General features: G+C 42.4%; 1 protein-coding gene across 1 annotated transcript in view; it reads left to right on the top strand.

Moving 5' to 3' along the window:
• Positions 1–1,236: 1,236 nt before the first annotated feature.
• Positions 1,237–15,021, top strand: part of LOC138948016 (limbic system-associated membrane protein-like) — a gene marked incomplete in the record, with an annotated part of 123,302 nt that continues 109,517 nt past the window's right edge. Inside the window, 1 exon segment of the mRNA XM_070319543.1 lies at positions 1,237–2,761. Within this exon segment, the coding sequence (XP_070175644.1) occupies positions 2,623–2,761 (139 nt within the window).

A 15,021-nucleotide genomic window follows, 5' to 3' on the forward strand; every position in this document is an offset into this window, starting at 1 on the left:
GGGATTTCCGTTGGTTGCCTACATTCATGAACAACGCATTCTAAATATCATGTGTGTGTGTGTGTGTGTGTGTGTGTGTGTGTGTGTGTGTGTGTGTGTGTGTGTGTGTGTGTATGATGTGTGTGTGTGTGTCCCAGTGTCGTGGTGTGTGTGTGTCAGTATACTATACATGTGTCACTGTGTGTTCGTCAGTCACAGAGTGCCGCCGCGTGCGTGCGTCAGTCATTTTGCACGGTCAGTGTGTGTGTGTGTGTGTGTGTGTGTGTGTGTGTGTGTGTGTGTGTCAATGTGTGTGTGTGTGTGAGTGTGTGTGTGTGTATGTGTGTGTGCGTGTGAGTCCGCCATGACTTGAGACTTGAGATTAGCTGGCTGCTACTGTTCATTAAAATATGCCTGGGATAGCTTCGTTTGCTGATGCAAACAATAAGCTAATATTGACAATCAGTCATTTTTAAGCAAGAAAACCACTACCGCAAGTTTTAAAACGCGCTGTCTTACAAAATGAGCTGCACTTTCAAAGTTGGTTATCGAGGCAATAGCAGATTCTTGTACGCCCATGAACAGGGTCCTTAGGCCAATTCCAATAAACTTTCCGTATTCCGCATTGTACTGAAACTGTCTCCTCCAAGTAAATGGTAAGAGAATAATAGTGACTTTGGGTACAGGAAATACAATGTAATTTTCCAAGCTGCAGTCAGGGTTTGTCACAGTTCACAGAGACAAGGAGTCAGTCCTTATCAGACAGAATTCAAAACTTGACTTTCGACTGCAGCAAGGACTGAATGGGAAGCTATACATTAATACATCATCATCATCATCATCATCATCATCTACTATCGCGAAGCCGGCTGTTAGTGTAATACCATTTCACGCCTGTGCAAGCCAGGTTGATAAATGCTTCCCCTCAAAGTTCGCACACTTCTAGAATATCAAGCAACATTTCTCTCCCCCCCCCTCCCTCCCCCCTCCATACACACACACACTCCACCACTTTACCATTCAGTGCTCAGCAAACGACCCACACTCGACAGTCTAGTCTTGGCTCCACGTCGCACTGAAGACCGCTCTCGCTTCTGATTGGCTGATTAAACTTTCCGTCGCCGGCGCGCGTGCTCTCGCTCAGTTTGCTCGCATCCGTTCCTCACTTTTTGCCCCTGCACGCGCTCTGGCTAGCATATTCCACGCTGCGGCACGTACGCAGTAACGAACAGGAGAAGACACGCGCGCGAACGCTCTGATAGAAAAAGTTAGGGAACGCAGTGGGGATTTTTGTTGTCAGCGACGTACGCACCCCTCTCCTCCCTCGCCCCCCCTGGAGGGTTCGCTTCACTCGGAGGCACACCCCCTCTGTCTGCGAGAGAGAGTGTGACACATCCCTGCAGTCACGGTAGTGGATAATATTATACAGTGATACATGCCTGTCTGGGAATTTACCATGGCTTGAACTGACTTACCCATGCTGTGTTTTCGATTGGGTGACAAATTTGCTGTGTGTCCGGTGATTTTTTTCACGGTTTCTCATTCTTCTTCTTCCACAAACGGAGTGGATTAGATTGTGTTGGATTAATCAGCTTCGTCACAGAACAGAAGCCATCCAGTGGCTGAACTTCTCTTGATAAAAGTTTGTGAACTTCTGAAGTTGTCAGGCTTCGGAACAGTAACTTTTGGAAGTGAGTTCTTATCAATAACGTCGCTGAACTTGGAAGTGTGTGTGGTTTTTTTTCCAGCTGTTCGATGTTAAAATCGTCATCGAACTGTGTTTCTTTTTGGTCGAAAATCAGCTGGATTTGCTCATCAAGTGAGAGCCACGGAAATCAAGACTGTGTGTGGATCAATACAATTCTGTGCGGAGCTTTACTCTAACATTGGCAAGCGCGTTTTTACTGACCTGAGAAGTTTTGCATACAGCTCTGTTCGCAGTTCTCTGGATCCCCGATGACTCGACGCACGGACACGAACTTACTTGTGTTGGCGTTTGACCGAGACACGAATTTCACCAGTTTCAGTGTTAGACTACTTTGTGGCGTACGTTTTGTGAAAGGGAGTCGTTTCGCTTGTTTGAATAAGATTCCGTTACTTTTCAGTGGTGACACTCTATGTGACCTGAATATAATCATTTCCCTAACTAGATACTAGCGCAATTCCAGTCTATTCGTTCAACAAGAACAGTTCGTAACGCCGAAGTTGTCTCGTGAATTACCGGTTTCGGCTAACTTGGACACCGGATCGACAGTATGGATAATCGTCCATGACTTTTGAGACAAAATAAGCCTTTCAGTCGACGCAAAGCAATGCAGCTTTCTCGAAGAATAACAAGTGATTGGGACATACTTCTTTGACAAACGAAACCGGTGAACGCACGTGAGAAAAAAAAACTGACGCCGCTGGTACTTCAGTCAAGAATTGTGTCAGCGTCAAGTTTATGACAAGTTTAGAAAAATACAGAAAAAGCAGGTAAAAATACTAAAAAGAAGACAGAAAAAGGACCAGAAATAGGACAGAAAAGGTACCATAAGGACAGGAAAATAGAAAGAAAAAATAACCAAGAAATACATTATAAATAAGACTGCGAGGAGAGAGAAAAAGTGGGAGTCTGTCCAGAGTGAGGGAATAAGAGCAGAAATGCAGATGATGATGGCTGGAGCAAGGACAAGGACGACAACGACGATGATGACGACGACAACGACGACGATGATGATGTTGCGAAGGGTGTGGATACCTGTGTTGATTCTCATGATGTTTGGCATCACTGGCGGGGAAGGTCAGTGTCTTATTTTTTATTTTATTTTTTTTTTAGTTTTTTAATACACATGTTTACATATATTCATTGATGCATATATATATAAATATATACACATACATAAATACATATGTACATACATTTAACACACATTTCTACGGGTGAGGGTTTGTTTCTGGAGAGGGAATGGGGAGAGAGAGAGAGAGAGAGAGAGAGAGAGAGAGAGAGAGAGAGAGAGAGAGAGAGAGAGAGAGAGAGAGAGAGAGAGAGAGAGAGAGAGAGATGGTGGTGGTGGTGGTGGTCTGAGTTATCGTTATTAAATACAGGTTCATCTGGTGTGATTAAATTCAAATCAAAGGATAGTTTGTGGACGGAATAGGCATTATAACTGGACACTTAAATGGAGTCTTATTTGTTGTCTTTTGATCGAAGACTGTTTATAGTTTTGTTTGTTTATATATATGATGGCTGGCTGACTCACTGACTTGATGTGATAGTCTGTCTCTATCTCTGTCTGTCTGTCTGTCTGTCTCTCTCTCTCTGTCTCTCTCTCTCTTTCAGTCTCTCTCTCTCTGTCAGTCTCTGTCTCACTCTCTCTCTCTCTCTCTCTTTTTGTGCGCGCGCGTGTCACTTGTGTGTGTGTGTGTGTGTGTGTGTGTGTGTGTGTGTGTGTGTGTGTGTGTGTGTGTGTGTGTGTGTGTGTTGAGTGAATGCCACGAAGGAGGGACTGAAAAGTGTACAATTCAGACTCCACGTCTGAGTTTTGTCAAAACATACCTACATTTGTCTGATCACTGCTACGACCATATTGGTGACATTCTAAGATAAGTCAAAGCAACATTTCTTTATTTTCGTCTATTGTATCTCTTGGTTGTCCAATTAAAAGCCTGTTAATATTAGGCCGAGGCCGGTTCTTGTGAACCTGTTGTATTGTCCTGAATTGAACGTTCCCCAAAATAACCTGTCTTGTTTTGTTATACCTAAAGCTTGCTGTATGTGAGTCAGTGGGGAGGAGGGGGGGGGGAGGGGGGGGGGGGGGGCATTCTGACCAAAATGTGTGTGTGTTTTAGTTTCTGCGAATTTCACCATAATAAATATGTTTGAATACAAAACGACAAAGGAGTACAGTCAATGTATGTTTGACTAATAAACTTGGCGAAAAAAAACCCCAGTATTTCTTTCTTATAACAAGAGAAAAGAAAAAATAACACCGATTAATAACGTTTGTGCTTCCAAGAAGCTCCTCAGGACGCGATATATTTCACTAATCAACAATTTTTTATTTTATTGTTGTTGTGAAATTGAGAACTGAATCAATGAAATGCTAGATTTTTGGAGATTAAGACATCTTTTGTGAAGTTTTTTTTTACATTTTCAATTTCTGAACATTCTCAAAATACAGAACAATGTATGAAAATGTTATTGTATCAGCACTAACTCACTACGTCTTAGAACCTATAGAAATTGAGAAAAAATGGTAAAAAGTGTTCAATCTGAATTTTGCTTTGTTTGTTTTTTTGTTTCACTTTCTAAATGCCAAGAGTTTTGATATATATAAAAAAAAACTTGTTTATTTAACACAATGAAGAGAAATGTAAGACGAAGTGAACCAATTATTTTCATGAAGTTATGAAAGTTATCTGTGAAAAAAAGTTATACGTAGTGTAGTGGTTTTGTTTTGTTTTGTTGTGTTGTTTTGGATTTGTGTGCGTGTGTCTGTGGTTTTTTTCCCTTCTGTTTCTTACATTGTTGGGGTACTTTGTTATCAATTCTACTGTTGTCAGAACTCAACCACACTCGGGTGTTATTTGTTAATTTTACATGGATATGGACTGGCATGAATCTTAAGAATCTAATTGTTGAGTGTCACAGAAAATTTGGCAGTGCGCCTAGTGCCTTTGAAATTCGCTTGATCTTTCTACTAATAGGGCCGAAATTACGGAGTACACATGTAGAGCGTCCTTTAATCTTCCGCCTGTTGTTGCAAAGTGTTGTCACACAGGGCTTCAATACAGTAACCCCCTCGCCCCCCCCCCCCTCCCCTCCCGTCCTTTCAGATGCTTAAAAAAAATGAGAAAACGACACTCTCTCCGTCTTTTTGAAAATCTGTAAGACTACTGTCTTCAAGGATTCAAAGCGTGACTGGATGCGGGGGGAGGGGGGTGTTAATGGGGAGGTTCCACTGTATAGCGTCCTCTAATCTGTATCTGTTGTCCCTGTGGTGTGAGATAGAACATTAGTAATAACATCCCTATCCACCCCCTTCCCATCCACCCCGAACATTAGCAGGTACAACCCTCCCCCTACCCAACACACACACACCCGCCCCCACCTCCCCTCCCCTCCTCCATACACACACTGTACCCGCCCCACCTCCTCCATTTTCTTGCTCTTCTCCTCTCATTCCGTTTATTTCTCCTTCATTAGTTTTCTTCTTACGCGACTTTAAATTTTGTTCCGCTTGAATGAAAATCACTTTTACCTGCGGTCTTCTGATCCTCCTTCTCTTTCGCTTCAATGCGTGAAGTGGGGGTGTCGTCCGCCGAACACCTCCTTGAAGTTTCCACCTGTAACTACAGTAAAACCTGTCTCAAACGGACACCCTTGGGGAATGGTAATAGTGTCCCTATTAGACAGGTGTCCCTTCTTCACAGGTGGAGGGGCCGGGGCAATATTTTACAAAGAGCACGTAAAATGAACAAGACACTTTTTGTCAGTCCTGTAGTATGTATTTATTGGATTGAACATGATACTCACTGAAAATGTGAGTAAACAAATGATACATGTAGCAAACAACAACAACAACAACAACAACATCCCCCCACCTACCCCGTTCCCTACACACACTGTGCATTCAAACTTACGCAAGTCGGACGTCACAAAGCTAAAAATAGCTGACTCTTCATCAGTCATTCAACGGGAAATTCCGCAGTGTGTCTCGACCAAATTGGGTCAGCTCTTGTTTCATTCAGTTTTTCTAGTCTCAGCATAAATGCATGGAACAGAAATTTAGCTGTGTTAACTATTGTTTCCTTCGAACGATTGCTTACAAAGAGAGAGAGATCGAGAGAGAGATTAGTAGGAGGGGGGAAGGGGGGAGTGGTAAATGATAAATGGTTGCCATACCACGTTGTTCAGGTCTTCATATTGCGTTTTCCGACGTTTCACAGTTTTTTGGTCGATTCGCGCACCTGACTCCCACTCCTTCATCACGTCTTCTTTTTCCGATTTGATCCTCGCGATCTGTGTTTTACCACATCCCATCTCCTTCGCCACATCTCGGCATGATTGGCCGCTATCTAGTTTTTTCAAGGCAGCGACACGCTGCTCTAAAGTCAACGCTTTTCTTTTTCCTGCTGGAGATTCCATTTTCAAACACAGTAGTCTACTGTTGCTTTTGGTTGTGACTGTATCCACAATGCGGAAAAGCGAAAGTGAGCGAAGCGAAAGTGAGCGAAGCGAAAGTGAGTGAGCGAAAGTGGGTCTCCATCTAAACAAGCCACTGATTGGTCAGAAAAGGGACAAGACAACCAATCAACAACCATTTGTGCTACGGCTACGGCTGCCGAGCACTGACTGCATAACAGTCGAGTTTTCGAAGTTGCGTTTTTATGTACGTTGTGTCCGTTTGTGACAGTGTTTACACTTCCTATGGTCCGAAAAATCGTGTCCGCGTCCGTAAGTGGCAGGTGTCCGCCCGTTAAAGGTTAGTTATTGTTGAAATCGTGTTCGTGCCATGATAAACTGTCCGTATGTAGCAGGTGGCCGTTACAACAAGGGTCCGCTAGACTCAGGTTTTACTGTACCTGAGATGGAGGGGATGGTGGGGGGGGGGGGGAGGGGGGTGGCGAGAAGGAGGAGGTGGAATGTTGTCAGAGATACGGACACGATGGAGACAAGGATGATCGTGCTGCAAGCGGTTGAAAGTGTGTGCGAATGTTATTAAATCAGTACAATTACAAAGTTGCTTTCATTTCCACGAGGGGTGTGTTAGGGCCACACACAAAAATATGTCTGTTTACGGTAACCCGACCGACCCTAGTTTTTAGGCCCGACCCTAATCTTTTTTTTTGGATCGTCTAAAAAAAAAAATAATAAAAAAAAATAAAAAAAAAAAACCCGCATCCAAAATAGAGCTGTTTGCGCTCAAAATTATCAGTACCTATCCAGCGAGTTTTAGTATCATTAACGTTTTTCAACAGGCAAAAACAGGGATTGATGAGAACTCAGAAGAAATTAACTGTGAAACATCATAGAGAGGGGAGAAAAAAAAAAATTGAAAAAAAAATTGAAAAAAAAGCCGACCTACCGACTTTATTTTTTCACCCTATGTTACCGTAAACAGACCTATTTTTGTTGTTGCCTAAACTCCATGAAAATAAGAAAAGCATGGCGTCGCCAAGTTTTCCGAATCATGTTATCACTGTGTAGACCTGTAGTGTCATTTAAACCTATCTTTATCGACCTTTTGTTTATATTTCATGAAGTCATGTTTAGTTACTTGTTCGTGCTCCGATTTTCCTTCTTTCTTTTTTTAAATGTCTTTCTCTTCTTTCTTTCTGTTGTACTTAATCAGTTTATTGATTCATGTTATACTTCATTTTTCTGTCTGCCTGTCTTTCGTTCTGCTTGTATGTTTGTCTGTCTTTTGTCAGAACTGAAGATGATTAATCTTGTGGAAAGAACTGAAACGTGTACGGCAACATATTTGTGTTTCAGTAAGGTTTCAACATGTAAAGAGAAATAAAATTGGTTTTACAACCTCATTACTTTATACGATGACTGTGGGCAACGGCCAAAACAAGGAACGCGCACCTTCCATTTCCTCTCTATTCCTGTCGCTTTTAGTTGTCCAGTTGTATTGAAATCTTCTCTTTGCTTTCACTGTGCCCCTTCCGTCATGAACAGGCTGTGTTTCCTCTTCAGTCGTTTCCAAGCTGGATTCAACAAGTTCCTTTAAATAGCCTTCTTATTTATCCGATCAACACAAGAAGCAAGAGTTTCCCAGAAAACTATCTCCTTTCATGTGTCGTCTGCTTAGACAACTGCAAGGTGTCATTGTCAACCGAGTGCTGTCCCCTGAAGCGCCGGAGTTCTTTCCCTTCCCTCGTTCAACATAATGGGAAACTACTCTTCATTGTGTAGCGTCGTGGAAAGGCTTGTCTGAGGTTGCATTGTTCGAACTTACTTCCGAATTCTCACGCCTTTCTTCTTGTTAATTACACACTTGCGACTTGCCCGACCGACCTGTGATTAACGCACCTACTTGTTCACACAGCCGTAGTAAAGTAGAATATCATCTTATAATTTGGTCAATTTAGTTTATCGTGTGCTTTTGTTTTTTTGTTTTTCCCTCATTGTCTGTGGGTTGTTAGTCCTGAAGAATCCCCCATAGGCGAACATTTCATTTAGCTTTGTATGTGCTGTTTTTGTATTTGTGAGTACAGAATTACTTTGTTTTTCAACTTTTAGTTTACCTTTGCTCAAAGTATAAAATCTTTTATCAAAGAAGAACAGCTTTGGTCATAGTCGTGCACTCACAACAGTCATGACATCTTACATAGCATCCGCTCGCCTATGTCATCAAGTGCCGTTCTATTCATGTCAAATTTTGTTTCCTTATCTCTGAAACTTCGAGAGAGAGAGAGAGAGAGAGAGAGAGAGAGAGAGAGAGAGAGAGAGAGAGAGACACACACACACACAGACAGACAGACACACATACAGAGACAGATAGAAAGAGACAGACAGATAGGCGAGGGACTACTCCAATCAAATATATGATACACGAGCATTCACATGGAGAGAGAGAGAGAGAGACAGAGAGAAAGAGAGAGAGAGAGAAAGAGAGAGAGAGAGCTAGAGAGAGTGAGAGAGAGAGAGAGAGAGACTGAGAGAGAGAGAGAGAGAGAGAGAGAGAGAGAGAGAGAGAGAGAGAGAGAGAGAGTGAGTGAGTGAGATAGGGACTGCGGGTTTCTGGTCCTCAACTGCTTATATTAAGAACAGTCTTGCATACATACTTTGGGGGGGGGGGGGGGGGGGGGGGCAGTGCTTAAAAAAGGGGACAATTTGCTATAAGCAATATATCTGCAAATGTGTCGTCACTGCATTCCCTGGTTGTTTTCCACGCTTTCTTTTTCAGTCATCATACCTGCATGATCATGATTGGTGCAAGAACGCTCGCAATTTTCATTTCCAAGGTAACAGGACGCCGAACATGTCCATGATTGATGAACCACAGTGCATGTGCACGTATTTTTTTTTTTATCAAAGTAGTACAAGGATATTGTTTATTACTGAAACTTGATCTTCTTGAAACAATTTCCTTGAAAAACAAATCTGATTTTTTTCTTCAAATCAAACCTCGTTATTATTGTGTATTGCAACATTGTGTATCATTTTCAATGCATCCACAACCGTGAATTGCACAGTTGTATATATTTTTTTTTTAACAATAAAGAGGGGAAATATAATTTATATATATATCTATATATATATACGACTAGAGTCTGTGTGTCTGTGTGTCTGTGTATCTGTCTGTGTATCTGTGCGCGATGCACGGCCAAAGTTCTCGATGGATCTGCTTCAAATTTGGTGGGCATATTCAGGTAGACCCGGGACACGACACAACCTGGTCGATATTTCAACACGTGCTCTCAGCGCGCAGCGCGGAACCGATTTTGGTTCCACCTCAGCTATTTTGGTTCCACCTCAGCTTACCCGGGCCCCCATACCGACACACCATAGCCGCTACACCACATCACAACGCCAAAGTTCTCGGTGGATCTTTTTCAAATTTGGACACCGTATTCAGCTACACCCCGGACACAATATCATCGATGAGATATTTCAACACGTGCTCTCAGCGAAACGAAATGTTTACTCGGAACTCACCTGTCTTGGGAAGTAATTTTCTCGTGCAATGGGGGAGTGCTTTTTTCGTAAAGGGAGTAACTTTTTCGTACGAAATGTTTACTCCGGAGTAAATATCTCGTGGGAGTAATTTTCTCGTGTTACACCGGTGTCAGAATAATGTGACTGGGTGAGACATGAAGCCTGTGCTGCGACTTCTGTCTTGTGTGTGGCGCACGTTATATGTCAAAGCAGCACCGCCCCGGAGTGGTATTCAAGAAGAAAAAGAATTTGAGGTGGTTTCAGATTCTGAAGCCGTGTTAGCTACTACGCTTTAACTTCCGATTTTAACTGGCATTCACGAGTCCCCCTCCGAACGCTGTTAGCTAACAAGGTTGTCTATTTATAAACCACGGAGTTTCCCTTACTTCCTGTTCAGTGCGCACGTGCAGTAGGTCTTATCCGCCTTCATTGCTTTTATTCCGCGAACGAACACGTGTGCATTACATTTACTTTAGTCGACATGTACGGAACATCCATCGGACAAGCGAAAGCGCAGGCACACGAGGAAGAGATGGAGGGGAAGAGGAAGCGAAGGGCTAACTGGACTGACAGCGAAACGCGGACAAATACGAGATACTGCTCGCGAAAGATTTCAACCGATGTGGTGAAAGCGTGCTAGCGTCTTCTTTAATGCATTACAGTGTCCAATTTCTTCTACTGATTCCGTGGCCGAACGGTTCTCACATTCGCCTGATGCGCGATTGAGTCGAGTTCAAATCTCCATCTGTCCGTAATTTTTTTTACTCTTTGGCATTTGTTTATTTTTGTTTATTTTCTTCATGTGCAAAAGAGTACGTTATAATAGCAAATTGATTTAAAAACAAATTTTTTAGGCAGGAATGGGTTGGGTTTTTTTTTTTTTTTTTGGGGGGGGGGGTTACCATGATGTTAATTTATTGATAAAGTTTGATAACTTAAACATGTAAACATAAAAAAAAAATATGAAGCAGGATGCTCCCCGCTTAAAAAAACAAAGGTAAAAGAGGAGACAAAAAAAAACTAAAACTTTCTGTACAAATCTACATCGTCATATTTATCCACAGGATGAATGCGATCCCGGAAAATTCTTCTCAGATTTCTTCTCTCGGCATATTCCAACATCATGAAGGCCGCCATCTTGAATCACGAAGATAACACGGTGTTAGCGATTGTAGAGACGAGGGGTAGGTCCTGTAACTTTGAAGGCGTCACGTGACTTTGGCGGGTCACAACGGGCTTTCGTGAATGCCGAGTAGCGCGACTTACAGCTCAAACAGCGCCACCATGCGGCCAAGTGGCGCTAAAGAACTTTCTTGAATACCAGTCCTGATATCACCCTTAACAAACACTCCTTCTCGTAGTGGGCTCACCATCTCAGATCTTGCCAGGCTTGTACATGTGATGAGACCATCCCTCCACTTTTTCACATACACAAAGTCAACAGCATGGGGGCTCTTTGTGGAAAGTGAGACTGTATTTTTTTAATGAATTTATGTCGGTAAAGGCACCAGTGACTGTTTAAGAAATTCAGTAATTCATCCAAAGGTCCAACTCCCCACAACAAGCCGCCCAGTCAGGGTCTTAATTTTTCGGTATATGACCAAGTAGAGGGATGGTCTTATTCTATGTTAAAGACAGGCCATATATCTTAGGTGGTGAGCCGAACAGTTTTCTCGAGAAAGAATGTGTCTATAAGTTTGTTTGTTTGTTTGTTTGTTTGCTTAACGCCCAGCCGACCACGAAGGGCCATATCAGGGCGGTGCTGCTTTTGACATTTAACGTGCGCCACACACAAGACAGAAGTCGCAGCACAGGCTTCATGTCTCACCCAGTCACATTATTCTGACACCGGACCAACCAGTCCTAGCACTAACCCCATAATGCCAGACGCCAGGCGGAGCAGCCACTAGATTGCCAATTTTAAAGTCTTAGGTATGACCCGGCCGGGGTTCGAACCCACGACCTCCCGATCACGGGGCGGACGCCTTACCACTAGGCCAACCGTGCCGGTCTGTGTGTGTAAGTATTGAAGATGTCCTCCGTATCATATAGAGCATCTTGTAAGTCACACGCTTTTATCTGTGAAAAAAGCTTCGTATTACTTGCACAGATACAGAAAATCAACTTCTTGGCTGCTAACTGTGCAGAGCTGATTTTATTTTAATGAAATAATTTCTTAAGCGACCAGTCGGTTTTGTGAGAAATTACTTCATAAACAATATCATTCTGAACAGAAAGAGCAATCAGACAGTTGATTTTTGATATGTGTCAAGGCGGAGGGTGGTCAAATCTCGTGTAAAAGCCTGACTTGCTCTGATATTGTGAGTCGAATCGTGAACACAGTCTTCTTCTTCTTCGTCGTTCACTAGATGGAGATGCCAATCGCCGGCACGAAAGCAGTTGTCCTCTGTAGGTCCTCCAGGCCGCCGAAGAGCTTGACCCTCAGTGGTACTGGTTCCGGCAACGATGCCTGCCTGGGAGCGTCATGGAGTCGGCAGTTCTGCAGCAGGTGCTCAGCATTCATGATGTCTGCATTGCAGGAGTATGACGGCTTACTAGTGCCAAAACCTCATAATTGTAATTATCAAGGGAAAATTAGTAATTTTCCCTTGATAATTACCATTTTCACGTGTTAATTACTAATTTTCCCAGGAAAATTACTAATTTTCCCGAAACGATTACTAACTTTCACCTGTTAATTACTAATTTTTAGTTTTGGCTCACTTCCTGACGGATTGCTAGTGCCAAAACTAAAACTTAGTAATTTTCCCGTGAAAATGAGTAACTAACAGGTGAAAACAGTAACTGACAGCGTTAATTAGTAATTATCACGTGATAATGGGTAACCCCAGGTTTTGGCACTAGTAAGCCGTCATAGGGCTTACTAGTGCCAAAACCTCATAATTGTAATTATCAAGGGAAAATTAGTAATTTTTCCTTGATAATTACCATTTTCACGTGTTAATTACTAATTTTCCCGGGAAAATTACTAACTTTCACCTGTTAATTACTAATTTTTAGTTTTGGCTCACTTCCTGACGGATTGCTAGTGCCAAAACTAAAAATTAGTCATTTTCCCGTGAAAATTACTAATTATCCCGTGAAAATGAGTAACTAACGCGTGAAAACAGTAACTGACAGCGTTAATTAGTAATTATCACGTGATAATGGGTAACCCCAGGTTTTGGCACTAGTAAGCCGTCATACAGGAGCACATCTCGGACTCGCGAACACAGTGAAAGACCGTGCATTTAAGTGGTATTTCAGAGAATGAAACTCGAGACACTTTTTTTCGAAATTACACAAAAGGATGTCGAGTACTGTAATGACCAGCATTTTGTCTCCAAAGCACCGATACATTTTTAATTTAAAAAATAAAATAAAAAAAGCGGAACAAGTATGTTACACGACACTTGAGATTGACGAAGTTCTCAAATGTCGTATAGTTGTGTTCTTTTATCCTACGTGGCCCGTCTTCACAGCAGCAGACAACAACTCGTCAAATTGAGTTCGAGGATTTATTTAACATTCCATACACACAACTGCACATCGTAGCAGAACTCAAAGTAGAAGCTCTTTAACATACACATCGCGCTGGCCTATATAGTAAATACTCAATCTCGAGAATATTCCACACCGAACATGATACAACTAAAATTAGATGAACTGTTCATGGACTAGAATAGTGACATTCTCTGTGACGTACATCAAAAGTGCCAACCCACTTAATCCGAGCGAACGCCACGAACCCACGACTCAAAACAACGTGGTAAACAACTTCAGTGTTTTGACAGGACTAGAAAGTTCACCTGCATTCTCGTCCAAACATAGATATTGTGTTTACAAAATATAATATCGGTACTTTCCCACAAAGTACAAATAAGTCAACTACATGCAACACACAAAACTGAACCAAAGTTCAGCAACGGCAGCGTTTCCTAACAAAGTAGGATAATTATATAAGGGCTGAAAAGAAACCAACGAGTAGAAATGAGGCAGTATACTTCTCTTTGTTGTCTCTTTCTTTGTTTCTTTGTTTGTTTCTTTCTTTGTTTCTTTTTTTTCTTTCTTTAATTGCGTTTGCGTGTTCTTTACTCAGTTGGAGGTGGTTGTGAGGGCCTTATATTCTCAACAACAACAACAACAACAACAACATAACCAACAACAACAACAACATAACCAACAACAAACAACATAACCAACAACAAACAACACGACCAACAACAAACAACACGACCAACAACGACCACCACCAACCAACACGACCACCAACAACCAACACGACCACCAACAACCAACACGACCACCAACAACCACAACATTAACAACAACCACAACAGTAACAACAACCACAACAGTAACAACAACCACAACAGTAACAACCACAACAGTAACAACAACGTTAACTTCCAGGAATGTGAGACTGCATTGTTTTCTCACTGATATATGCGCCTCTGCAAATGTTTTGCAATTTAAGTGCCGGCTTTTGTCTGTTTATTGCGCCGAAACTTGCAAAGCACTTACGATTCAGCACAACGCACGCTGGCATAACTTGATCAAATCCACGCACAAGTAAAGAAAACGCCTGTGTTGTCTCACACATTGTCTGATGATTATAAATGTTCGGAGCTTCATTCACATCCATTAGGCACAAAACGCAAGGAGGAGGTGTGTAAATGCGTCTTGCTCTTTTCGCAGTCACGATTTTTGTTTACTGCGCTTTCAGCTAGAGTAGGAAAACATGAAGACTGGAAATGTTGATTTTTGTTCATAGTGGTCTTTCTTTTTTTGTGAAGGAAATCTTGTGGAACAGAACGATTCTGCGCACTCTCTTTCTCTGTCACTCTCTGTCTCTGTCTCTCTCTGTCTCTCTCTCTGTCTGTCTGTCTCTGTCTGTCTCTCTCTGTCTCTCTGTCTCTCTGTCTCTCTGTCTCTCTCTCTCTCTCTCTCTCTCTCCCCCCCTCTCTCTCTCGCTCTCTCCCTCTCTCTCTCTCTCTCTCTCTCTCTCTACACCCTCTCTCTCTCCACCCTCTCTCTCTCTTTTTCTGTCTCTCTCTCTCTTTCTCTGTCTCTGTCTCTCTCTCTCTCTCCCCCTCTCTCTCTCCCCCCTCTCTCTCTCCCCCCCTCTCTCTCTCTCCCTCTCTCTCTCGGTCGATCATTATTTACTCCTTATTACAGTCTCCTTACTACTACTATTCCGGCGATTGGATACAAGCTCCTGTGGTTAGGCATGTCCTCGAAAATTCCGCTAACATTCTTGTAAAAACAAAAGTTTTTTTAATTTTTTAATTTGATTTATCCACTCGGCCAATACGCCCGTCGGGTCGGGATTCGAACCCCCTTCACGTGTACACGGAAGAACATGACCAAGTGCGCACGGAAAAGATCAT

The sequence above is a fragment of the Littorina saxatilis genome, linkage group LG15 (assembly GCF_037325665.1).
Source record: "Littorina saxatilis isolate snail1 linkage group LG15, US_GU_Lsax_2.0, whole genome shotgun sequence".
NCBI classification, from domain to species: Eukaryota; Metazoa; Mollusca; class Gastropoda; order Littorinimorpha; family Littorinidae; genus Littorina; species Littorina saxatilis.